At 43.4% G+C, this 27,071-nt stretch overlaps 1 protein-coding gene across 10 annotated transcripts in view; it reads left to right on the forward strand.

Annotated features, from left to right (window-relative positions):
- The window catches only part of CDC27 (cell division cycle 27), a 34,950-nt gene extending 12,890 nt beyond the window's left edge, over nt 1-22,060 (forward strand). For 3 of the 10 annotated variants that reach the window (XM_075117145.1, XM_075117150.1, XM_075117151.1), the window contains 15 exons: nt 294-391; nt 917-1,071; nt 1,183-1,397; nt 2,055-2,169; nt 5,639-5,754; nt 6,173-6,272; nt 6,954-7,161; nt 7,986-8,158; nt 9,488-9,640; nt 10,918-11,126; nt 11,796-11,913; nt 12,955-13,083; nt 14,873-14,947; nt 16,815-16,995; nt 19,264-22,060. In XM_075117145.1, the coding sequence (XP_074973246.1) occupies nt 294-391; nt 917-1,071; nt 1,183-1,397; nt 2,055-2,169; nt 5,639-5,754; nt 6,173-6,272; nt 6,954-7,161; nt 7,986-8,158; nt 9,488-9,640; nt 10,918-11,126; nt 11,796-11,913; nt 12,955-13,083; nt 14,873-14,947; nt 16,815-16,995; nt 19,264-19,346 (2,128 nt within the window). In that variant the 3' untranslated portion in view covers nt 19,347-22,060. Of the gene's footprint in view, nt 1-293; nt 392-916; nt 1,072-1,182; nt 1,398-2,054; nt 2,170-5,620; nt 5,755-6,172; nt 6,273-6,953; nt 7,162-7,985; nt 8,159-9,487; nt 9,641-10,917; nt 11,127-11,795; nt 11,914-12,954; nt 13,084-14,872; nt 14,948-16,814; nt 16,996-19,263 lie in introns of those variants that run through there. The other 7 variants (XM_075117143.1, XM_075117147.1, XM_075117149.1 and 4 more) reach the window with 5 other exon arrangements.
- The last annotated feature ends 5,011 nt before the right edge of the window (nt 22,061-27,071 follow it).

Here is a 27,071-nt window from a genome sequence, read left to right on the forward strand (position 1 = left end):
TTGCTGTCTGCAAAAATTAAAAAGCTGTTGCAAAGTACGGTGTCTTTCTATGACAAAAATTCTCAAGCTATACTAGTGCTTATGTAACTTCTCTGAGGGCTCCGTAAGTAACTTTCATCTGTGTCTAAATATGTCAGCTTCAAAAGAACTCGGTATTACTCTGTGGCTTGAAAAATGTGGAATATTGCTGTGACTCTCAACATGTTTTTGTTTTTCAACTCCTCTTCTGGAAAGCTGTCTTGAACAAAAGTGCTGTTCTTAAGTTTCTCTATAAACTTACATTCTTTTTGCAGCAAGACAGACCGGCTTGCCAAAGGATCAGAATGTTACCAAAAGAGCCTTAGTTTAAATCCTTTCCTCTGGTCCCCTTTTGAATCGCTATGTGAAATAGGTAAGTCTGCAGAGCTGTTTTACTAGTGAAGAGGTTTTCTACGTTTCTGGCTGGTCAAGCTTTCTGACTTGCCATCGCCATGTGGCAAGGTTTATTCTACGCCCTGTCCAGAGCTAGTAAGGAAAATGCCAGCAGAATTCTTTGGGAGTGGTTTTGTGAGCAATAATGCATTTAAAATACTTTGCTAGTGTTTGGAGCTTTTGTCTTGTTTTCTTTCATTTTTCACTGCCTGTGCATTTTTTGGATTTAACAATACCTTTTTTTGTCCCCAGCCTACAGTTAGTAGACTCTTAGAAAACCATGCTTTTGAGGATAGCTTAAAAAAGGAAGTCTGTATTAGAACTGATTATCCAGGGTTTTGTAGTGGAAGGGCACTTCTGATTTAGCATAAGGGGGTTTAAAACAATGAAATAAGAACACACCCCTTCTAAAATACTTTGTCTCCTGTCATCCTTGTTTCAGACTGAATATTCAGTGTACGGTCTCAGGAATAACTCTTATTTCAATCTCCCTCCAATCTTACAGGTGAAAAACCAGACCCTGACCAAACATTTAAATTAACATCTTTACAGAACTTCAGCAGCTGTCTGCCTAACACTTGCACAACATTGGTGTCTAATCACAACATATCCCATCGACAGCCTGAGACTGTCCTTATGGAAACACCACAAGACACAATTGTGAGTTTTGCTAAAATCATTTTATTGAAAGCAGTCTTTCCCGCTTAACTGAAAAATGCTAATTAGAAACTACACTGCGTGGGTATCTAACAGCTGCCTTCCATTTTTCAGGAGTTGAACAGAATTAACCTAGAATCCTCCAATTCAAAATATTCCTCCTTGAACACAGATTCTTCTATGTCTTACATTGACTCGGCTGTAATTTCACCAGACGCAGTCCCGCTTGGGTCAGGAACTGCCATATTGTCTAAACAGGCTCAAAATAAACCAAAAACTGGGCGAAGTTTACTGGGGGGACCTGCTGCTTTGAGCCCACTAACTCCAAGGTAAGTCCTTGAGATAGATAATTTCTGTCTACAGCTGTGCCGTTGGTAACGTCTGTGATTTGAAACGGCGTAGTGGAACACGCGTGTTGGCCGTGTCTTATAGATAATGCTGCAGAAGCAAAAGCTGAACAACTTCAGTAACTGCTCTCAGTCCTGGTGTTAATGTCTTCTGTTTTTCAAACAAGCAGTTGGTATTTTTGATTACGAGAGGAGCTCTTGGTTCAGTATATTGCTTCTTGCAGTGTTCACACTGGAAAAATCTTTAAAGGGATATATTTCTGCTCTGAAATAAAATCTTAAGAGCATTCCTTGAAGAATAGCTCTCCTTTAAAAAGCATGTAAATATATGCTCTGTCCTATATGCCAGCTCATTTAAACAGTGTTACTAGCCATTAATACTTGAGTGGTCTGTGTCTATTAGTTGTTGTGCAGGCAGACAAAGAAGTTCTGTATTCTTCAACTTCAGGAATAAGAATACTTTCTATTAAAGTGTCCTTTATAGATCAGGATGGTAAGATCTTAGAGGGTTAACATAAATCAATGAAGTAGTTCTGAAATAAAGTTTACCGTCTGGGTCTCTGTTTTAACCACCGAATCAGGCAAGCTCTTGTGATCTAATACCCAGCCTTTGACCCTTCCTCTTCGTTTTGTTCTCAGCTTTGGAATTCTGCCACTAGAAACCCCAAGCCCTGGAGATGGATCGTATTTACAAAACTACACAAACTCTTCTTCAGTAATTGATGTGCCATCCACAGGAGCACCTTCAAAGAAGGTATCTGCCATTCTAGAACGTAACTGCTGTTCTGTGAATTTGACGTTGCGGTGGGCTTTAAGGAAGAAGCCATAATGCAGGTTAAAAAACATTGCGCGTGGGCTGGACTGTGCTGACGGTGGGGAGAACTCAACTGTTTACAAAAGCTGTTTTGAGAAACAGTTTGAGTGTGGAACTCACCGAAACCTCCTTTAGTTGTGGGTTAATTGAGAATTAAATTTATGTATAATTTGTCTACAATATGTGTGTAAAACAAAAAAAATAAAACCAAACAAGTGGAAAACCAAACACGCCCCACCCCCAGCTCTTACTAACAATTATTTAATGCAGCAAAATAAAATGTTGTTCACCAGCTTATGTATACTTGTAGACTAGTGAGGGTGGGAGTGTGGGGAGCAGTTTATTTTTAATTTGCCTGCAATAGGTCAGGTATTTCCCTGACAAAACTTTCTAGACTTTGCTGAAGCGTTAGTTGAAATGGAATTTGTTGAGAACAGTCTTGTTACATTGAAATAACTCTTTCTAAAGCCTTTGTGTTGTTTTTCTTTTTGAAGATCATCTTTTCAGCTAACCAAATGAAGCAGTAAGGAAAAAAAAAAAACCACCATATCTCAAGTAATGATATCTGCGTTGTAAATATTTTCAGCTTGTCATGGTACTTCCTTTGGCTAGCAAAGCAGATTTTTGTTTTCTCAGCTTTTATGACGATAAGCTGTAGTCTTCTATTTCTAATTAAAGCCAGTCCTTTTTCCCCACCCAAAGCGCTAGGCATGTGCAGACTGCCTAGCTGGTGTTGCCAGAGGCAACCTGAGGAAGTTGCTGTGTCTTCTGTCCACCTGCCGTCAGAGAGGAGTGTCAAACACTGATGCTTCTAAACATCAAAGCATTCATAACTTCTCAGTGTGCAAAGAGGAGTCTGGAGACGGTCCAAACTTGGAGTTTTCACTAAGTTGTGTTTGGGTTTTTTGTTTGTTTTAATTTAAATTAATATATTTTTCTGGGATGACTTCAGATAATCCTAGAAGCCTCAAGTGAGCTGAAGCTTTCTCGCGAGCAGTTCTTGATTGCTCTAGTCTGTAAATTAGAATTCAAAGTGCTGCTTGTGGTCGGTGGAGGGCTGACTGATAGAAGGGTGCCGTTTCCCTCGGCTACGTCTTGTGTAGAAGAAACTAAAAATTGTCTTTTTTACTCTATAAGAAATTGCCATAGTTGCTATAGCAATAAATGAGAGGTGGAATGTTGATGACAGTTGAAGAACCATTTGTTCTTTTCTAAAAACAAAAAACCTAAGGATTTTTTCCCTGTATTTTTAGTAAATCTAAAGTTGCATGAGGGATGCTAGTGTCTTATAGGTGGCCAACTCGTTTAAAGTGAAGCTCAGTGCAAGTAGTAGTGTTGAATTCCTCAAAGTAGAACTTGAATTTCCATATTTGATGTTCTGGACAAGATGGCTGGTGCTCAGCTTGCTGTGCCATTCTGCAGGTGAAATTTGGGAGCTGCTAAAAACTGTATTTGTCTTTTCTCATTGGCCCGATATGTAAAAGGATAAAAGCCAGTAAGCAGTAACTTTTTGTTCGTTTGTTTTTCTTTGGATGGTCTTCTGAAGCCTGCGACTGGGAACTCTGGAATCTCATTGCACAAGCCATTAAGATGTCTAGAGATGGATATCTCGTTATTGCAAGCAGGACTAAACTGATAGAAAGTCCTGCCTTTTTTTTTTTTTGCCTTTGTTCTGTTGGGGCTGCACTGTGCTAAAACAGTCTGCTAGAAATATGCTTCGTATGGCTGACCCAATTCCCATCCTGTAGTTGCTCAGGACCAACCAGTTTTCCATGGTAGAGTTGAAAACACTGGCTTCTGGTGGATTGTGCACGTGTAGGAAGGTAAATTGTCATGAGTCTGGAAAACTGAAATAGTTAGCGAAGTGCAGCTCTTCAGTGTAGTACTCACCTGCATTTAATGTCACGTGTGTACTGCGTGATAGATGAAAAGCTTTGGGGAATCACATCGTAGCTGCTGCTTCGTTGCTTTGCTAGGTATGGTGCAACTGCACCTCGGTGTAGATTTCACTAATCCGTGGATATGCTTTTTGCCCGGATGCATCTGTGCTGCTGCCTAAATGCAAACATTTAATACATTCTAATAAACAGCTTAGAATTCTGATGCATGCTTTGTCCAATGCAAATAACTATTTGGGCAGTTTCACTTCTGCTCTTCAAATTACTGAGTTAGAAAAGGTTTAGTGTAGCTGTGGCTAGAATGTGTATGACTTAACGGAGGCAGTTTCCTAGGAAACACTTACGTAAATGAATGAAACATTAGGATGAATCCAAAGACTTCCTATTTGAGTGGGCAAGCATGCTTGCTGGCCGCCTAAGCTGTCCTCTGATAACAAAGAAACTGGGAAGGGAAGGGCAAAACATTAGAAGTCAGATAATGCCTAATCTGGTGTTCGTGCTGCCATCGATCCCACTTGCCGATTTCTGGTGTCTTAAAGAACGTCCCTTCCAAACAGCCATTACAGAGTTGAACGTTAGTGTCCCTGGAGTGGGCAGAAAGACGGCGTTTAAGCTTTCTTTAAAAGGCAGGGAGGGCAGGACCTGTTCCAAATCCTTTACAGGAAGGGTACATGTCAGCCAACGAACTTTGATCTGAACTTGTTCCTTAGGTCTCAGATTCAGTCAGGTTATCACAGCTGGAAGTTCCTACACCTTAGCTGTTCCAGGGTAGGCATCAAAGTGCATGTTTTAGCTCTCTGGAGATGTGTGAAGATAGACAATGTTATGGTGCTAAGTCATATTAAATGCTTGTTACCTGCGGCAAATAAAAGGTACAAAAAAATGTGCATGTGCACACAAAGCGCTGCTCAGCTGACGTGCAGTAACTTGCTGCTCCGTGTTAACTTGACTGTAGGCATCTGCCGATTAACTTCCTATGCTGCATAACGCAGGTCCTTTTTGAGGAAGCAGTTTATTTCTGTATCCGCTCCAAAGGTTCATGCATAATGATTTAATTTTTTAAAATACTGATTTATGCTATGAACAGGTGTGCTGCACAGGGGATGCAACGGTAATAGGATAACTCAAAAATATTTTTCTTTTTGTGGTTGGTTTTTTCGTACAACTTTCTGTGGAGAAGGAACGTTAAATATCGCTTCTTTTCACTCCCCTTTTATTCTTGCACAAACATCTTAACGTATAGTTTCTTGCCACTAGATGGAGATTTTATATCTTTCAAATAACGTGCATGAAGTTGGCAGACTTGGTGTTATTGGCATTTTAACAGGTAGAAGGAAAAATGCTTTTGATGGGTGCTCCTTGGAGGGGGACCCTCACCCTTTATTGAAAGAATCTGTATTTAGCCTCCTTTGTGCAGTGTTTGATAGGCGAATGGATGTGGTTTGATGTAGCAGAGATTGAGCCTTCTTAGTGACGATATAACAAACCTGTAGAAACTTTGTGTTATGCAGACTGTCAGCAGGATAAGCCAAGCTGGAACGAAATCTGTCTTCTCACAGAGCGGAAATAGCCGGGAAGTCACTCCAATTCTTGTTGCACAAACTCAGAGCTCTGGCCCACAGACAAGGTAGGGGGAAAAACACCCCAAAATCATCTTGGTATTACCTTTTGCATCTCCTTCCTTGAAGGAATTTGGTGCTTTATTTGCCCAACCCGTGTGGGTGTTCCTGCAGAAATCCTCTTTGGATGAGGAAGAAGTGTGTTTTTTGTTAGGTAAAATAATGTCAGTGGATAAGTAGGAAGCTTGTGGGTGGTCGTTGTTTTAAATTTCCTTTGCAGTTAGACCATTTCATCAATACATGAAAAAGTAGCTGGAAGGAAATTCTGCTCGTGTTCTTAACATGCAACAGGCAGACTTTTTTCTCCATCCCTTGAAGTGGGAATATCTGTGCTATAGTACTTGAGCATTTTTGTTTAAAGCAAAGATAAAAGCTGTTTTTATTAAAAATGAAGTAATTCATTTTTTCATGTGCCCTTTTTTTCAGTACAACACCTCAGGTATTGAGCCCAACGATTGCTGCTCCACCAAACGCACTGCCTCGAAGAAGCTCTCGCCTATTTACTAGTGATAGCTCTACAACAAAGGTAATAAACTTTGCAAACTTGTGGGTTTCTTACCTGCACCACTGCACTGACTAATAATTTCCCCCTGTGCATAGCAATTCTAGCAGCTTACGGACAGGTTCTAAATGAGCTGAACTTAGGAAATATCTGGCTCTAGCACCGTGACATTTTTTGTATAACGTGTTTATTTTTTTAAGCTCTCAAGTGCTCAGCTAAAATAGTAGGAAGAAGAGTATCATGAACAAAACCAACGATATGCTCTGGGTTGACAGATGCTGTGGTGCTGCTGGCTCTCAGCCCATTTGAAAAGAGGTTTTGTTGCTCAGATATATTTATTGAAGAATTCATTTTGAGGAAATACTACACACACACACACACACCCACCCACCCACCCACCCCCCCAAAACAAAGTTATCTTCATATATTTTCTGGTCTTCAAACAGTGGAGCAGAACAAAGCACAAACACTCAAGGACTGTAGTTAGGCAATGTGAACGTTTGCTCTTTAAAAATGAACTACTAAACACTCAACAAAGGTATGAGGTGCCTGTGTACTGAAGCTTAAAAGTCAAATGGCTGGGCACGTTTGTTAAAGCTGCAAAGAGGCAAAAATATAATTTTATACAATTCACTTTCAAGTTTAGTTTTTCTGAATTTAAAATGCTTTTTTTTAAATATGTAACTCTTACTCTTTTTCTTGCAGGAAAATAGCAAAAAATTAAAAATGAAGTTTCCACCTAAGATTCCAAACAGAAAAACAAAAAGTAAAACAAATAAGGGAGGAATAACTCAACCAAACTTAAATGACAGTTTGGAAATTACCAAACTAGACTCTTCCATCATTTCCGAAGGGAAAATTTCCACTGTTGCACCACAGATCCAGGCTTTTACGCTACAGAAGGCAGCAGCAGGTCTGTTTGAACACTGTTGGACTGTAGTAGAGTAAAACTTGATACATCTGTTTTTTTAAGGTTGAATGAAAAAAACAATGTTGCTCCAGTGTTTGCTTCTTTCTTGTTTCAGTTAGCCTGCAGCTACCGCCTTTGTATCATTACAAAAACCGATGAAATTCAATCTCTTCTAGTTAACTTACAAAGAACACGTGAAGAAGTGTTAAGGGTGGCCAGCTGTAAGCAGATATATCTTGCAAGCTCTGTCCTTATTAGTGATTACAATGTTTTCAGGCAAGATCCTTGGAAACTGATTGAAAGGAGCTATGAGTAACCCTCAAAATTTGGTTTATGTAGTCAGTTCTCCCTTCATATTTCCCATTTGTTTAAAAACAAGTCTTTGTTCAGATTGTCAGAAAATCCTAGACAAACTGCTGAATTCCTCTCTTTTGGCTCGATAATGTTTCCAGGCAGCAAGAAGACGTATCCATGGATACCAGACATGTGGAAACTGTGTTGAGACCTAACAAAATGTTTGAATAGCTGCTGTAAATGCAAAACTCCAGTTGCCCTGAACTTCAGAGTTTCTCTGTTCATGAGTGTTGTGTTGCTGGCTTAAGAAGTTGTTACTGTCCGACTTCCATGACAAAAGTAGATGTTTAGAATATTATGCCTAAGTTAAGAGTGCATAAGCCTGTGTTTGGGAACTCCTGGAAGATTTTTATCAGCAAATTCAGGAGCAGTGCCTCCCACAATGAAGAGCTTATGGGATTAGCAGTTTCAAGTAAATAAATCTCAGCTGTCCCTTTTTTTTTCCACTTTTATTTATTGTATTTTTCTCCTAGAAGGTTTGATGAGCCTTCTTCGTGACATGGGGAAAGGTTATTTAGCCTTGTGTTCCTACAACTGCAAAGAAGCGATAAATATTTTAAGCCATTTACCATCCCACCACTACAACACTGGCTGGGTGCTGTGCCAAATTGGGAGAGCTTACTTTGAACTTGCGGAGTATATGCAGGTAGGAACTGCAAGGGTTGGTTCTGACTCTTTTCACCTGTTTTTTTGCGTAGCTTTGCCCAAAACCTGCAGATTTCCTGCAAAGGCTGAAGTTTACAGCTGAGATAATTGTATAAACATAAAAATTATGTCTGCAGTGAATTTAGATCTCGAATCTGCGTGAGTCATCGAGTTTTCCTGAAGAGGCTGAGTTACGCTTCGGTTTTCTTCTAATGCTATTTCCTCTTGCATCCAACCGTTGGGGTCTCTTCCTTGCCTCTCCCCATCTTCACCCACGCTGTGCTGATGTAATTGCACTGCAGTGTTGTAAATGAGATCACTGGAACAATTTGAGTTCTAAACCCAAAAACCTCTCTCACCCCTTTTAGTTAACGCAGATCACATCAATGGCCTAGTTTCCTTTGCAGCTGCAGAAATGACAGCATTGGCCAGCTGAGGTGATGTCAAACCGCTTCAGAAACAGAAGTGAGAGGTTAAGGGTAGTCCAGCAGTTGAACTCTCCTTGCCACTGTTGTCCTGATAGCTGATGTGCCCGTTTCCTCAGAAGGTTTTGAAACACTTTTTACAGATTGTGTACAGGAGACCAATGCAGTAAGTTTCAGCAGCGGTTTTTAAACCCTACGCACAGTCTGATTAAAGATGGAGCACATTGTGCTGCTTAATAGATTATTTTGAAACCTAAGGCTACAGACCCTAATGGTTTCCTAAAGCCAGGCCTTGTTGCTGCTTCAAGTGTTGTAACCTGGAATTTAAGTTTATGAAATAAATATCTATGTCAGAAAGACTTCATTAGTCAACTGTTAATAAGAAGCGTAGCTGTCTTAAATGAAAATAAAGCACGCATGTTGTCACATGCTTCTGCACGCCCCCAATCCCTGCGTCAGACGTGTTTGCTGCAGTGATTGCCATGTTGCCTTTTGCCTTGTAATTACAATGCGCAGTGTCTGGAGGGGCATAACACTCAGCATGAACGTAATACCTGTCATCTGTTAGAAAGGCTAATAATCATAACTGGCCCAGAAAAGTACGCTATACTTTTTCTGATTTTTGTGGGTAACTTTTTTGCCTTGCTCGTGCACTGTGACAGAAGCGGTAACGTAATCTCAGTCGGTGGTTGGGGAGGGCTGGCTGTGTTTCTGCTGGCATAACTGTGTTGGGGTATAGTCACTTCCTTTGCTTGAAGGGGAAGTTACAGGACTCGTAGCTCTGCATGGTACACTTAAAAAGCGAAGAGGTTGCTCAGTGTGGACATATGGGGCTTCTAACCTTGACCTGTGCGCTCTGCTTTGGAGGGTGGAATTTTGTTTTTAAGTTTAATTTCTGTTCTTAGGCTGAGAGAATATTTTCAGAAGTAAGGAGGATTGAAAACTACAGAGTAGAAGGCATGGAGATCTATTCAACTACGCTGTGGCATCTGCAGAAAGATGTTGCTCTTTCAGTTCTTTCAAAGGATTTGACGGACATGGATAAAAACTCGCCGGAGGTATAAAATCCTGAGGTGTTGAATGAGAAGAGGGTGACTGTATGTGGCAAAATCACTGATTCAGAACAAAGCTCTGAACTCTAATCTAGTTCAAGTGTATTCTCCTGTGAGAACTGTGTGGCAAAACTGGATGGGGAGGTGGCAGGATTGTCTGTTGAACTGAAATGGCTTCTTAGAATTACAATATCAGCTTACATGGAACAGGTTGAAACCTTTCATCTGTTAATGGTTATTTAAATTTGTATTGGCACCATTCCTCCAGGAAGATCATGGGTTACTCAGTCACTCTTGCTGCTGCCAGTATGCAAAGATAAGGAATATCATTTTCCCATACCACCTTTTAGTTGCTGGAGTTAATTCACTGGCACTTAAAAGGTATTTGCTCTAGAACTTACCTTCAGACATAAGGCTGCACATTTTTATGCCAAAGTCCATTAAACTGCAACTGCAGAGTGTGTGGCGGTATAAAGTCATGATATGCAAAAAGCCAGGCATCTTTTAATGGGTGTCACAGTAAAAGTAATACATGTGTATGTTTATAAATGCGTTCTTAAGAGAGTTGAGAAAACTGTAGATTATATTGGGATTTTAGGGTTTTTGCTGGAGGAGAGAATCCTGTTCGTGTTGTCCTGTTAGCCTGCCTAATAGTGGAAAAATCAAAACCAGTGAAGCACTTGATAGTTGTCATAAGGTAGTCTGGAGAGAAGCAAATGCAGATCCTAATGCAAGGAGTGGAGAACAGTCCTGCGATTTGTCAGTGATGCTAAAAATTTGGGAAAGTAAGGGCTGCTGGGCTGTGATGTTTACAATCTCGATGCTGGTTACTGAGCAGGAGGGGAAGAGGAGGTTGCTGCTAAAATTGTTGCTCTGCAGATTTCCAGGTTTGTCAGTTGGAGGGAGCTGAGGAGTGAAAGTGAATATACAGTCTCCCCCTTCATTATTCTTAAATATCTAAGATGTTTTATTTCTAGCCTTTTCAACAGCTTCAAAAACTTTAGTCATCAGTCATCAAAGTATCTAATTGGCACAAGCTCGTTGGGTGTCCTTCGATTCTTGATTTGTGTTTCAGCTTGTCTGGCTACAAGGTGTGTTTAGGCCCATCTGCCTCTCAGGAATGAGACTTAACCAACTGATGTTTTTTATTATTGTTACTTTTTTAATCTAGGAGGAAGTTATATGTAATTATGTAGATCAGTATGGAAAAAATCTGTTCAGCTCAAACTCGGTCATTCCAAGTGGTAAAAAGTGTGCTAATTTTGCAATGCTGTTCTTACTAGGCATGGTGTGCTGCAGGAAACTGCTTCAGCTTGCAACGAGAGCACGACATTGCAATCAAGTTCTTCCAGAGAGCCATCCAAGTTGATCCAAACTATGCTTATGCCTACACCCTGTTGGGGCATGAGTTTGTGTTAACAGAAGAACTAGACAAAGCATTAGCTTGTTTTAGAAATGCCATCAGAGTGAACCCTAGACACTATAATGCATGGTAAGTTTTGCTTCGTCCCCCTTCTGTTGCATGTGACACTTCTCCAAAAGGAGTTCTGTATTCTCTGGATGCTGCTGTTGTTTCCCTACCACTCTCCTCTCTAAGAGAGCAAAGCTGTTTCTGCAGAAGATGTGAGCCTCGTCTGTTTAGTAAACAGTTACTTCTGCAAGGAGGGCAAAAAAAATGGGAGGTTTTTCAGTTTCCACAGATGATCTTGGCTGTATTACTCCAGCTGTCTTGTTCTTCTCTGCAGCACTTCTCATGCATCTGGTTGATTGTCCTTCACTTGCAGTTGGAGAGATGAGATCTGCCCCGTATACCTTAAGATAGTTTCTCACAGCTTTTTCTGTGGGGGGAGAAAAATACATAAAGCAGTAGAAGTTAGATCTGCTTATGTATGCCACTTAGTCTTGAGCAACTCTTGTATGCTTTTTACGTTGTAGCTGTTTAGCCAGTCTTCCTGGGTATCAGATATCAATTCTTCAAACTACCCAACTGAGCAAAAAAGCCCAAGATAATTGTAGACATAGCTTTTTCCCCACAAGAAATTGTTTCCCACCCTGGAATGGGGTTGGCAAGTCTATAGATGATTTCTGCCAGGCCATATTTGCTGACAAAGACTAGTTTGAGAATCAGTCTTACTTAACGGAATTGTTTTTCTGCTTGCAGGTATGGGTTGGGAATGATTTATTACAAACAGGAAAAATTTAGTCTAGCAGAAATGCATTTCCAGAAAGCACTTGATATCAATCCTCAGAGCTCAGTCTTACTGTGTCACATTGGAGTAGTAAGTAGATTGTACTTAACTCTATCCCTGTGTTCTTATCCGCTTCTGTACTTTGTTTGCAGTAGAAAAGTAATTCTAAATGTTTCTAGCAAAAAGAAAGTGTCCAACAAGTACCTGTTGGAGGATCTTAAGTGTCATATGAAGGAATAACCACAGGATTAACGTGTCAGAAAAGAAACCCTCTTCTTTCCAAACTACTTTTAGCCAGTAATGGAATTATACTATGAGGTCATGTCTGTGAGTCAGCCAAAGTAGTAGAGATATGAAAATCAAACCTATGTCCAGGTATTAATATGAATGGGAGGGGATAGGGGGGTGGGGTTATACTTAATATGTAAGAGATTAAGTGTGCTTTAACTGCTGTTTTGTGCACTTGGACCACCTGTCTCACCTTTCAGAGTGCAGTATTTTTAACCTGTCTCTGTCTGTGTTGCCCTCATTCCAGTCACTTGTAGAGGAGACAACTTACTTCTTAGGCCACTTTATGCCAAGTGAAGTTTAAGTAGCAGGCAGCTACTTCAGCCAGCCTGTTTAATTAAATTTACAGAGCTACTGGAAAAGTTGGTCACCTATCCATCTGCTGCTGTGGTCCTTAAAAAACAGTGGCCTCACTCTAGCGAGCACAAGCTTATGAAGTCGGGAAGCAGTTCTCAGACATTTGTGATGGTGACTTGAGGCTCTGTAAGTGTGATGGATGGTTACCTGCTGGCACTCACTTGCCTTCTATGTGACAGCGAAGCCCTGTCGAATTCTACAGGGATAGTGGCTTCTCGCTTATGTACTGAGAAAGGCATCAGGTTCACTCCTGGCCAAAAGTTAAATGGTTTCTGTCAGCCATTGGGTGGGGAGGGTGTTCTGAGGTGGAGACAGGACGAGGTGAAGGTTTTCTTCCTGTAAAAAAGCTTGTTAAGACTTGGTCTACAATTGGACAAATATTTCTTAAAGGAAGAGCTTGTAAGTAAATGTAGTCAGATAGCCTTGTACTTGCTTGGCAGCTGAGCTGTTATTTTCCCTTTTAAAATTGTTCTCTCTGTGTAACAGGTCCAGCATGCACTGAAAAAATCTGAAAAGGCTTTGGATACTTTAAACAAAGCTATTAACATTGATCCCAAGAACCCACTATGCAAATTCCATAGAGCTTCTGTATTATTTGCAAATGAAAAATACAAGGTAAGATTTGGTACATGTAGACAGCCTTAAGTTATCTTTAAATTGCTGTAGCTAGGAATGGGGCTGCACTGGAAGCTAAATGGTTACAGGTTAACACTGGCCTTCCTGCAAGCCCTGATGCTTCCCAATGTCCCAGGGTCTATCTTGTAGAGGCTGACATGAAGCATTTTCATTGACAAGTGCTGCCTTTGCCAAGGGAACTATGCTAAATTTTTTGATTGTTATAAAATCTGGGACCAACAGGTGATGCTTTTTAAACTCTCATTATTTTAGTTGGACCCTGGAAAAAGAAAGGAAAGAAGGGGAAATTGTTGCAGCTGTCACTGACATGTGGCTCTATTATCATGAGTTTATACTAACCTAATAAAAATGGGGCTGTTTGCTGAGCCTTTAACCAATTATGGCAGTGAGAACCAGCTATTTCAAAGGCTGTGTTATCAAGTGAAAAAACAAGACGCTAAGCAATTTTGGGCTGATCCCCTGCTGACCTGTATCCTGCTTAGAATGAGTAAAGATCTTCCCACAGTCTGTGTTTCCAGCGACTGTTGTACTCTGGTCGGGTTTTTTTGGCCGCAGAAGACAAGCTGCAGTCTGGTTTTGAACCCTTGCTTCAGAAATGCATGTGTACATGGAAGGGGAAAACTTAGAACTCCTTTTTTTAAAAAAATGGAATTTTTAAAAATTGATAACTGAAGCAATTAAAATACAAAATGTATTAAAATTAAGGACTTAATGAAGTGCTCATTCATAGATTGTTTTAACAATTTAAAGCAGAGGATAAATACTGGGAGGCGGGGAATGTAATAGCCCGCTATCTTACTGCCACTGCACCAGTGAAGGAACTTGTTGACTATAGTGAAGTGATGTATTAGGAAATAAAAAGAAGAGTCCAAATGTTTTATCAGGCTGAGACTTGTGAGACTCAAGTTACGTTGTTCACATAAAATACATAAAACTTAATGAAATGTTTTGGGTTTTAGCACCAGTGCTAAGAGAATTTTGGTAGTGTGATAAATTTGGCTAGTGTTAGGTAAATAAACGTAGGTGTACTCTTCCACTTATGTAGTAAGCCCTAATGTGAAATTGTCTTCACGTGGATAAGTTTGAGGCTTGAATGGAAATTTTTATAACTAAAACCAATGTTTATTTCTAACTGCAGACTAAATATTTTCAGGTAGAACTTCTTAGCAATGCCAGGTTACTGTCACAGCAGAATAAATTGTTCCAGTGTCAACAATCAGTTTAAAAGTAAAGTAGAAGTTTCACTAAATATTTAGGACTTCAAATGCCATATATACACAGAGTCATCATTTGTACAAATCCACATATACATATCTAAAACCAGAACCTTTCAAGAGCATAGGATTGACAGCAGTACATCCGGCACGAAATACATCAATAGTCTTACTTTTCCAGATGCTCAGTATACTAAAGGAAGCACCTGCTGTAAAGGCACTGTCAGCTTCTTCTCTTCTACCCCATTATGCCTTGTTGGGGGCAACGGGGGCATTTGGTGTCAGAGTTGAGATGTGTTTAGGAGTCCACAGCCCAATAAACTTGCTCTACTTCTGTAATAATGGGGCTATAATATGCTACAATCTTTAAATGAGAACCTAATGTAAAAGGAATTTTAGACGCTTCTCATGAGATTGTGCTATTGTTCTCGATGGAATATACTGTATGTAAATGCCAGGATTTTTTTTTTCCACGTTAGTGCTAAGTCATGATGTCATAACTGGTTGCAGACTGCTGGCTCGTACTTACTAAGCTCTTTTTCCTTCCTTTTCAGTCTGCTTTACAAGAACTTGAAGAACTGAAACAGATTGTTCCCAAAGAGTCTCTTGTTTACTTTTTAATAGGAAAGGTAGGTAAAACTTAACTGTGATCATAAGTTCTTTGGTTTCCTTTGACGAAATGTACGCCTACTGAGAAAACTTCACGCCTGTCACTAAGCCGCTTCCATTTGGAGCGCTATTCTAAAAATTCCCAAAGCTTTATTTAAAGCTTACTGCTCATAGCTTTATTAAGTATCAGCTTTTAAATGCAAAAGGCAGTTATTACTGGAGCAGCGTTTAGCTGTCTTTAAAACAATCCAAGGAAAAAAAATAAACCAAGCCAGTGTTGTTCTTTGCCTGCTTTGATTTCACCACTGTCAACTCAAAAGATAATTAATTTTTAAAAAAGCAGGAAATTGCTCCTGATCACAGAAGAGAAACACAGTGGTGTATGTATACACACAACCATATATCTTTCCCTGACAACTGAACTCTATCAAGACTTGATTCAGTACGACAGCAATGATGTGATCAGTGGGAGCCCTCAGAGTTTTGAGGGGTAATCGTCCATCAGTCAGGTTATTTGCACATGGAGCTATTAAAATGGTGAATCGCATTCTAACGCGTTGTATCAGAAAGGCTGAACAAGGAGTAACTGTAGAATACTCCTAAACCTCCATCACTAGCCTCAATGTCCTTTTCAGCTGACAGTCTCCCCAAAAGAGTTGAAGGCCATCAGTTTGAAAGTAAGAAGAGCCTTTAATGGGGCTAACGGAGTAGCCTGGCACAGGAAAAGATACCACTGGTTTGTCAGCTGTGTTTACGTTCCAGCCTTCTTTGTGTTTAATGCCAGAGAAAAGTAATCTGGTAATAGAAATCCTCCTTCCTCACCATATTTTTTGCTAATATGCTTTAAATTCTGCAGCTTTCTTCTTCTGTGGGGTGTCTGTTCACTAGGAAGCAACAAGACAAACTTGCCTCTAGCACAGGACTGGATAACTCCTAATCAGCCAGATTTCTTTTTTTTTCTTTTTTTTTCTTTTTTTAAACTGTAAAAGGATTTATGCTGAAACTTGTTGCCTGCTACTTGTCCAGGAGTAGCCAGACCTCTAAACTGACATTGGAATTGCCATGTCTTGACAAACTTGAGTACTTTCACTGTTTAAATGCTTAACACAGATAAATTACTTGCTCATCTGTCCTTAATGATAAGGAGAGCTTCAGTGCAAGTTACAGTGACGAAGAAGGTAAAATATGGGCTGGATTCTGCAGTGCAGTGTTGTCTTGAAGATGTTGCTGTTCAGTTCAGCAGGACAAGCTAGGTGTTGCTTAATGTCCTGTTTTCTCCACCTGCCAATGACAGTTAAAATGCACCAGAGGATGTAAGAACGGCTGCGCTGAGTCAGATCAAAAATCTGTCTAACCGTGTATCCTGTCTTTGCTAGTCCTCGGTATGAGAGCTGTAGGGTCTAAGAGCGTAAGATGAATGTGTGCACGTGGTGATGCTTCCTTCCCCAGCCTGTTCGCTGGGCCTCAGACATTAGAAGTCTGAGGCTTTGGGCTTTTCCTGAGCCGCAAGTAGATTTGGGGTTACAGTGACTCAATAAATTGAAAGTGTGGTGAGGGGGTAAGACAAAACAAAATGTGCACTAATAGCTTTTACACCACCCTGCTGCAGAGTTCCAAAGCTAAATTTACAGCTGAAGATCCACCTCCTTATGTTTTTGAATCTGTCAGCTGCTAGTTTGATTTTTTTTTTTTTTGGAGTCTTAAATAGAAACACTTGCTCAGTCTTTCTACACGTATTTGCTGTTTCCCTTGCTGCTCATAAATCTTTCATATCTACCCTCACTTGCTTTTCATAAAATACCAGTTAACGGTGGCTTGGTGTGTGTGTTGTCCAAACCTTCAAGTTGCAACTTCATGTAAATGTAGCCTTTTATGCTTTTATTTTAGGTTTATAAAAAACTGGGTCAAACGCATTTGGCCCTAATGAATTTCTCTTGGGCAATGGACTTAGATCCCAAAGGAGCCAATAACCAGATTAAAGAGGCCATTGATAAACGTTACCTTCCAGATGATGAGGAACCAATAACTCAAGAAGAGCAAATCAGTGAATGTTACCCTTATGAATCAGGTTTGTATCTCCGACCCTTCCTCATTCAAGGAGGTATTTCCACTTAGGTGGTAGGAAGAATCCCAGGTTTCATAAGTGAAGCAGACTGCTCAACCTCGCTGCTTGGCAAGTAAGAACTCCAGAGGCTCTTCATTCAGAAGAACTCGTTCATGCTTCCTACAGTAAACATGAAATAAAGGATTGTGATATTGCTTTAAAAATCTGTAGATGGAGTAAGACAGAGATAACGACTACTGTAAATTCACACAATACTTGTTGGCTAATAGTATCCTAGGAGAGCAAGATGTTCCCAGAGCCACCAATCTTCTTTCATAGCAGCATCAACTCACTTCAAGGTAACTGGATGGCAACTGAAATTGTCCGTAGAGGCTTTGTCAAAACTCAGACATTGTTGGGCAAAAATTTGGTGTGCTAAACATAAAGCATTGCTTCCATGACTTTTGTCATAAGCTGTTTCATTTGAATAAAGAGAAAATAAACCCCTCCCAATATACAGAACTTGGGAATAACCGTGACATCCACAAAAACAAAGGGCCTGGGTTTCTCCTCTCTCTAACTTTCTACGATGAGTTTAAATTCTGGGAAGCATGGGTAGCTCTGTGAAGCACGGATAGTCATAAGTATTGCCTTCTTTGCAGCCTGAAGTAGTGATAGAAAACAAATACTAATACGCAACTTAATTCTTTTCCTCTAGCGAAGAAAATATAGTAGGCTTTGGATTCTTGTTAACAGATGTATGCTATGTTGTGTAATTCTAAATCTTCAACTGAAAAAGTTGTCATGTTTTCCTACTATCACATTGATTTTTATTGATCCTGTGTACGGTGTGCTTTTTAATACTGGAAACTTGCACTGCACTTCCCGAAGCAGCAAGGGCTTTTTCTCTGCCTGCTGGTGTAGTTGGGCTGCCTTAGAAGGCTGGCTCGCTGGGGGCTGAGCAGGGTTCCCACCAGAAGATGGAGACAGAGTACTTGAGCTGCTGAGCAGCACCTGAGCAGTACAAAAACACCACCCACATCTCAAAAGCAAACAAACAAAAAACCAAAACCACACCCACAAAAAAAACTCCAACCACCACCCCGAAACTTGGAAAAAGCTAACTTAATCTGTCCAGTAAATGTAAACAAAATAAAAGTGTTAGGCTGTGTATAAACAATTTGCCTTCCCTGCCTGTGCAGATATGCTGTAGAAGAGTTGCACAGACTCAACTAAACTCTTTTAGGACACAAGAGACAAGCTGAAGTAAATTAAATTAAGATAGCGCAGGGGTGAATTGTTTTTTTATCTATAGGCTGCCATGAGCCATTCTGTGCTTTAAATGACCTAGCACAGGCCTGGCTGTGTCCGTTGTACAGAAACCTGTAAACTGTTTGCATTAAAGCAATAAAAGGCGTCTGTTTTTCTCCCCAAGAACCAACTTGAGTAGTTAGGAATTTACAACTAATATGCTAACTCGTACGACAGAAAGCAGGTGCAAGTCGCGTTCCTGTGTGTGAAGAACAACCATCATTAGATATTTACTTTCATTCTAATTTCAACAAGTATAGAAGTTAAATATTTAAGGGTAGCCTCTCAGTGTGCACACATTTATCCTGAAGGTCGTGCGTGGCACTCTGTCTTCATTCAAATAGCAGTAGAAATCAAGTTTTCCTGGAAGCTCTAGGCTAGCCGTCGTCTGAGCTGAGTGAGCAGAGTAACTCTACAGCATCAGAAATATCTGCACGCATTTACTCCAAGCGGTTGTCTAACCATGTGGCTTATGCAGCATTCTTTGTCACGGAAGCAGGGAGCAAGTAGAGGCTGCCCAACACTGCTAATGGAATATTGTTTGATTGTAGATTGAGTGGCCACAATGCACTTATGCGCTGGGTAGTCCATGTGAGCATTCCAGGCAGCTGGTGTGTTTTCAAGGAGTGGGGAGGTTAAATTGCTCCTAAGGCAATTTCGGACCCCTCCATACCAATCCCTGCCGAAGCAGGTGTCAGATTTCATGTTTTTAACAGAAGATGGCTAAGGCAGCGTGTCTTATTAATACGTACTTTGTGAGAATTCCTTTCAAAATGCATTTATTTAGACTTTGTTAAGCTGGCAGGGGTTGGTGTGTGAGAAGGGAGAAAGGGAAAAGGCACATGGCTTTAAAGTGTTTTGCAGGGAAGCCCAAACCAGTTGCCACTGTGTTTTTGACGTGCTGGAGCCGATTGTGGGGGAACCTTTGTCAAGAGGCAGCCCAGTAGCGTTTGACTACTTTGTGTTTCTTTTTCTTTCAAGTTGGCACAGACGAATCCCAAGAGAGCAGCATGACGGACGCAGATGACACACAGCTCCACGCAGTTGAAAGTGATGAATTTTAACCTCCAAAAGCCAGTATCTGAGCTCGAGTGTGTGACTGGTACTGTTGTGTTCTCCCCTTCCTTCGCATCCTGGGTCTTCACATCACTGAGCCAGCATTGTCGTTATTCTCCACCGACACCATGGGTGCACCACTCAGACTTAAACTGTACGCAGAGTTAATGGCAGTGCAATATTCAGCTGCTGCTGGGTCTGACTTGTTGGCTCTTACACGTTTATGAAAGTGACTGAGGAGGAAATGCTATTTTTGGACTCGCCTTTGCTGGAAAAAAATATCATGGAAGACAGACTTGTGGTTTGCTGTAACGAAGCCAGTAGATGTGGGGATAGTACTAATGAAGCAGTGTCTTGTTCTTTTTCCAGAAATGTGTCTTAGTTTGGTTCTTTCTTGGTAAGCGGAGTGCTGAACCTCATTTCCAATTCTTCAAGGACAGTGTTGACAAATGCGGGCTGTTCAAGACTTTTTTTGCATATTGTAGTGTAACTTAAATACCAGGGAATGTAAATGACCTTAAAGCTGCAGTGTCTCCAGTGAACAAACACGCCGCCGCGTGCTCAGGACGGGGAGTGTGTCAGACGACGTAAAATAGCCAGTGTCCCTACTTAGAGTGCAAACTTGCAGGAGTGGAAATGTAGCAGGGGAATCACATTGCAGAATCAAAGCTTTCATGAAACGCTTTCCTGTTCTAACCAAGAAAATTAATTTATTTACCTCGTTTCTGAAAGGTCCGTGTTTACTTTGTATGTCAAAGAAACAAGTCAGCAACACCTCGCTTCACTTGTCGTATACCCCTCAACGTGTTCTTCCCCTTTTAAGAATAAAAATTAATAAAGGGCAAAATCAAGAGAGAAACGTAGGTAAAACGGTAGTGCGAAAACGTCAAACCCTGAATCCAGAGTGACTGCATGTTTCTGAGCAGGCAGACTGGGAAGACCATGGAAGCCTTAATACAATCACACCTTAGTCAAACGCAGCAAATAATAGTCATTGTTAGAACTGTTTTGCGAAGTGTGGTCCAAGCAGGATGCAGAATGTGCAATTATCTCTTTCTCCCTTCTTTTTTTTTAAAGTTGTTTAAGAGTCTCGCTCTAGGAACGCTTTCCTCTTCTACAGAGGCTGCTTCTGCGAGAAGAAAGCTACACCGCGTTACGAGTCCAAAATGATCTTTCTGCAGCAACAACGGGTGCCCTTTATGCAGTGGTGATAAAGAAAGTGTGTGATATAAGCAGTTAAGAGCAACTTACGCATAATAAATTGGGAATGATATGAATTTCATAGCGACGTAGTTGTTGTGATCAGTCTTAATTTTTTTTTAATATATTGGTTTTTAGGAGTCTTTTAGTTTCCTTTAGAACTTCAATTTTTTAAATTCTGTCCTCGTCTTACACTAGGCACGTCTTCTGTCGCAGCTCCTCTCTGGTCCTGAGCCACACGGATGCCTTTATCATTTGAAAAATAACCTCAAAGTGCTGAGCAAAACCAGAATTCTCTGATTTTTTTTTTTAAAGTAGGAGGATAAGCAGTGAAAAATAGGCTTAAACTCCCCTAATAGCGTGAAAAGGAATTTCTAAAATCTGAGGAATGATAATATATTAAAGGAGCTTTGTGCCTCTGCCATGTACTTCTTGATCAGCTTGTGTCTGGAAGGTTGATTGGAAAATTGACTGGAAAATCATGACATGTTTCAGCTGGTTTGAGCGTACCGAATCTTGCACCGCTTTTTGTGGCGATAGATATTCCGGGGCGATTCCCTTTCCTGATGAGTCCTCCCCGAGGAAGGCGCGGGGTTCAGGTCTCCCGAGAGCTGATCTGTGCCTACGGCAGAGCTCGCGCACGGCTCGCGTCGGTCCTGGCGTGGTTTCCCCATCCCGCCGCCGAGCGCTTGCAGCTTCCCAGTGCATCCCTCGCACGGAGGAGTGTCCAGGCAGCACCTCAGCGTAAGGCCTGGAGGCAGCACTTGTGGGAACGCCACCGATGAACGCGTTAATTGGCTTCCGTTTGGGTTCCCGACATAAATTTGTAAGCAAAAAGCAGGTGCTACTGTGAAGACGTCTCCATACCAAATGCTGCTGTTCAAGTGGGGACCAGAGATCGAGGAAATTAGGTGGCTTTTCCCCTTTTCTTGCGTTCTCTAAAAATTGTGAACAATTGTAAAATTTTCAACACCCTGGCGAGAGCTCTTACTTCAGCTGGGATGTTACAAGGATATTCGTGCTACCTGGAAGATTTAATACTTAAAACTGTCCCTTGCTTTATATGTACGTCGTATCTTAAACTGACTTTTTTTCCCAAGAATCTCAAGTAATATTTAGACCGTGCTGCTATTTTACCTCCTAAATAGATACACAAAATTAGTATTTAGTCAATAAAACTTTGCTCTCTTTGAGGAGGGGCAGGCAGAAGGGGGGCGAGCATGAAGGCACTCTGGCAGCCAGGTTAGAGCGAGTGTGTTCACTGAAAAGAATTAGGGAACTGTCATTTTCTTACAACAAAACTATGGAAAAATGCAAAGTGTGGGTGTGGTGTGTACTATTTGCATTGAAACAATGTAATTTGTCTCTTCCTTTTTTTTTTTTTTTTTTTTGCTTTTCCTGACTTTTTATTTCAAAAATTGTACAGTCCTAGGGGGAAAAAAAAAAAAAAAGTCTTTTCTGTTAATATATTTGCGATTCATTAAAGGATGTGGAAAATCCAAATAAACTACTTTTAAAAGCAGGCTTAGCCCCAGGTCCTTTGGGTCAGCGTTGGGATTCGTCCTTGAGGAGGAGGGCAGGCGCGGCAGAGCTGGAGAGGTTGAAGGACGCACCCTGGGGTACGTGGGGGCTGGTTTCTGTCCTGCAGTAGCTGGTGATCCTGGTGTCACCTGTGAACCTGCCGCGGGCTCCCAGCGAAGCGGGCTGCAAGCGTATCCTCCTGGGCTGGGGTTTTGGGTGAGGGGCAGGGTGTTACACCCGGCGTTAAGGGCACGCAGTAAGGTTTCCAAAAATGCTTTATCGTCAGCTCGCATCCTGCAGCTCGATGGGAGAGTCAATACGCTCCCAGGTACGGAGGTTCAGCCTGGAGAAGAGAGACTGAGGGGAGATCTTACCAATGCTTATCAATACCTGAAGGGCGGGCGTCAGGAGGATGGGGCCAGGCTCTTTTCAGCGGTGCCCAACGCCAGGCCAAGGGGCCACGGGCACAAGCTGGAACACGGGAAGCTCCACCTGAACATGAGGACAAACCCCTTTGCTGTGCGGGTGCCAGAGCAGGGGCACAGGCTGCCCAGAGAGGCTGTGGGGTCCCTTCCCTGGAGACATTCACCCCCCGCCTGGACGCGGCCCTGTGCCCCTGCTCTGGGGGCGCCTGCTCCAGCAGGGGTGGGACGGGGTGAGCTCCAGAGGGCCCTTCCAACCCCTGCCAGTCTGGGATTCTGTGACATTTGGGGTTTTTTAATTTTTACTCTGCCTTCCACAGCAGCTCAGAACATTGGTTGTGGCTGCAACCGTTGTCAGCTCAGCAGAGAAAGGATTACAGGCTTCGCTATACTTTCAGACCTGGAGGAAAAGCTTGCCAGGAAGGCTGAGGCTCGTGGCTGTATAGGAATTCCTCTTGCTGCATATAGGGTCATCTCAGATTAAAGCTTTTAGCACTCATTTCCATTCACTATATTAGCCTCATCCAGTAATTTTTTTTAGATCCATGTTTGGCTGTAAAAGTGACACTGAGCTTAACCCTTTCTTACACCTAGTTGCCTCCCCCTTTTTTTTTCCCAATGTTTCTTTTAATCCTGGACTTTTAGGATTGTGCGTACAAATGCAGTCCCGTAGTTAAATTCTCTGCTCCGTAGCCGACTTCCCGCCCTGCTTTACGCACGGCAGCGAGAGCCTGGTTATTCTTCCTGTGTCTCAGCTGCAGTTTCTCGGTGTTGGCTCAAATACGGGTGATTTAGGCTGCACGCTTCCTAGCGGTGAAACGAAGCTTTGTTAATGGTAGGCTGAGCTTTAAATGTCTCTAGAGAAAGGCAAAGCGTTAATGAAGTTTGACTTGCAAGCTGCACTACTTCGTTCTGTGTCTGAACCACAGCGATGCAGCAAATGCCAGGAGTTGTTATTACCTCAGGATTTCCAGTCTGGGGATGTTTTTGGCACCTGGTCTTCATGAACACCTACAGCTTCTTACTGGTACATCGCGCTTCATTCTGTTGTTCACCAGTAACTTTGCTGCTGCATCATCTCCCTATTTTCTGTCCCTCTGTCAAAGTTAGTGACTTTATTTGAGCCAGGAGCAGGAACTGGTTAATTCTTTTAAAATGGAGCAGAAGAACAGGGTTTCTAAGGCAGGAAGCCCTGTATTCCTGATCCTCAGAGGAGTGGGGTTTAAAATTATATTAACAGAGAATAAGCTTTCCTCGGTTTCTTTTGCCTATCTGCTTTTCAAATCTGTGTTTGTGGAGCACCTGATTTCTCAGTTAGCTGCTGTGTAAACCCTGGAAGACGTTCCTCACTTTGAAATCCCACAGCGGTGGGCAGCCGGGTAAGCAGGGACAGGAGGGGACCCGGTCCCTTCGCTGGGGTCGCAGCACCGGAGCCAGGCAGCAAACGCCTTTCCAGCCTCTGCGTCCTCGCATCCAGCTGGGCAGGGTCTCGGAGCAAAGACGGGCTGGGAACGCCGGGCCCAGAACAGCCCGTGGAGGTGGAAATGGGACAGATGAAGGTAAAGGAGACCGAGTAGCTGCTGTAGCAGGTGCAACAGAGACGTGAGATCAATGAGAAACAAGGGTAGCGGGTACGGTCAGGTGATGTGTGTCGGCTGGGTGACTGTCCCCTCCCCAGAGCCAACTGCCACATTCACCTGGGATTGGGCCAATTTGGGGCTTTTCTGTGCTTCTCAGGCTTCAGCAGGAGCGATGCTCAGCAGGGCCACCCCCCTGCGCCTCTGCAGCCTCGCGGCACAGGCAAACACGGACACTGATGGCTTCTGCATCCGCCAGCACCCGTGTCTCACCTGTGGCTCTGGCTGTGTTTCTGGTCCTTCTGTTGGGGATTGGTGGTTCTGCCCATGGCTCTGGTGTGATGCTCTGACCCGTTCTCATCTGGGACCTGCTCTCCTGGCCCACACTGGTTTATTTGGCCTTAAAGGATGGGAAGGATTTCACAGAATCCCAGACTCAGAATGGCAGGGGTAGGAGGGCCCTCTGGAGCTCATCCCGTCCCACCCCTGCGTGAGCAGGCACCCCCAGAGCAGGGGCACAGGGCCGCGTCCAGGCGGGGTGTGAATGTCCCCAGGGAAGGGACCCCACAGCCTCTCTGGGCAGCCTGTGCCCCTGCTCTGGCACCCGCACAGGGAAGGGGTTTGTCCTCATGTTCAGGGGGAACTTCCCGTGTTCCAGCTTGTGCCCGTGGCCCCTTGGCCTGGCGTTGGGCACCGCTGAAAAGAGCCCGGCCCCATCCTCCTGACACCCGCCCTTCAGGTATTTATAGGTATTGATGAGATCCCCCTCGGCCTTCTCTTCTCCAGGCTGAACAAACCCAGGTCTCTCAGCCTTTCCTCGTAAGGGAGATGCTCCAGTTCCCTGAGCATCTTGGTAGCTCTGCGCTGGACTTCTCGAGCAAGTATCATGACGGTACCAGTAAGGGATGTGTCAGAAATGCCTCCCGGATTGGAAAAAAAAAGACTTTCAAAGGTCAATTCCATCAAAATACCCCAGAAAACCACATCCAGAAAGGAGCCACAAGTTCCTTTCTGACAATCCGTACATTCAGACGTTTTATCGGTTAAAAGCCTTCTGCTGTTCCAAAACCCGGGAGTTCATATCCACATGTGTGGAACAACAGAAACTCTTTGCTGTCGGGACATTTGGAAAGTGAGCTGAAGACAAGAAGATTAGTTTGCTACTTTCTGCCTTTTTTGGTTTCTTGTGTGTCTCAACAGATTTAGAAAAGGTACTTTCTGTCGCGTGTTTCTCAGACCCATTGTGCTGGGCGAGCAGCGTCTGCTGCGTTCGCTTTTAAGCACTTCGTTAAGGCAATCTGCTGCGTCGCTGGCAATCGCCTGCAGAATATGGCCATTTTCTGGATTTTCCTGGATAATCAGGAAAAACAGCCTGGTTGCAACCACCATACGAAAACCACCTTCCCTGGGGAAGGAGAGGCAGAGGAGGGTGTCTGTGTGGGAGATGGTGAGTGTGGCTGGTCTTGGTAGGGCATCTATGAACTTTTTAAATATAGAGGAGTTTGGCCGCTACGTTGAGTAGGGCCAGAAGTTCCCCCTGTGTCCTCCCCGCACCAGACGCGGTGGTGAAAAATTCATTTTGGTCCTAAAACTGAAAATATCTGCTGAAGAAGAAAAGAGTGCCTGTGTCTAATAACGCGTGTGTGGTAATGCTTTGAGAGAGAAGGGAGTCTCCTGCCTCCCCGTGCTGGATGAGTTACCAATGTTCAGCGAATCCCGTGTGAAGCCGCACAGTGTAGCAGTGTCTCTCCCTCCATCGGCATCATCTGGTGGATGGACTGACCTGGGCTTTGGGGAGGTGCAGGGGCAAGAAATCACAGCTAAACCCCACCACAGCTCGGCTTGCCCAAGGAGCCAGAAATGGGGATTTCCTTCTTTGATCCATCCAGCAGGACTCACCTTTGCTCAGATATTTTATGGTAGTACAAAAGCTCTGGGGACTCCTGGGGGAAGCGGGGCATCGAGGATCAGGATGTTGTCAGTGACACTCATATATTTGGAGTATCTCAAACATCCACTCCACAGCTCCACTGTCCCAAAGGGAAATGGGGACTCTTGTCGCACAGAAGGACCATCAGCAAAAAGCAAAGGAGCTTGTCTCGTTCTCGGCCTGCAGGACGTGGAGTTGTGCCTCTTGTTTGAATTAAACCCAGCCTGCCACTGGGATGAAAACTAAAAGACACACAAAAAAAAGGAACAGTGGAAGCAACTGAACGAAGAGCACCACCGTTGTGTCTTCCCCCATGAGCCAGTGGAAAAGATTTCCTTGTCTGGCAGAAGAAGGTGGTTCTGAAGAGGACCCTGCGTTCGGCAGCGTGAGGCTCACGAGGGAGCCAGGGGAGCCACGGCTGGGTCGCGTCAGTCGGCTGGCCCATGGCAGCCACAGCGCAGCTCGGGGCCAGCCCGGGGACGGCCACGGGCAGGGGGACGTGGGGCAGTGATGGCAGCCCTCCTGCAGCCTCAGTGCCACCCGTGGGGCAGGGGCCGGTGACAACTGTGGGACAGGACCCTGCTGTCACCCATGGGTTAGGAGCCCGTGTCACCTCTGGGACATGGGCCCAGTGTCACGCATGGAATGGGAGCCTGTGTCACCTGTGGGACACGGGCCCAATGTCACCTGTGGGACAGGAGCCCAGTGCCACTCAGGGGACGGGAGCCTGTGTCACCTGTGGGACACAGGCCTGGTGTCGCTCGTGGGACAGGAGCCCAGGTTGGACATGGGCCCAGTGTCACTTGTGGGACAGGACCCTGCTGCCACCCGTGGGATGGGAGCCTGTGTCACCCGTGTAACACAGGCCTGGTGTCACTTGTGGGACAAGGGCCTGTGTCACCTGTGGGATATGGGCCTGGTGTCATCTGAGGGACAGGGGCCCAGTGCCACCCGGGGGGCAGGAACCCTTGTCACCCCTGGGGCAGGAGCCGCTGTCACCTGCGTGGCGGGTGCTTGTGGGACGTGAGCCCCGTGTCACCCATGGGTCACGGGTGGCCTGTGGCCCGCGGGACGCCCCGCGCT

Source organism: Phalacrocorax aristotelis, chromosome 23 (assembly GCF_949628215.1).
Source record: "Phalacrocorax aristotelis chromosome 23, bGulAri2.1, whole genome shotgun sequence".
NCBI lineage: Eukaryota > Metazoa > Chordata > Aves > Suliformes > Phalacrocoracidae > Phalacrocorax > Phalacrocorax aristotelis.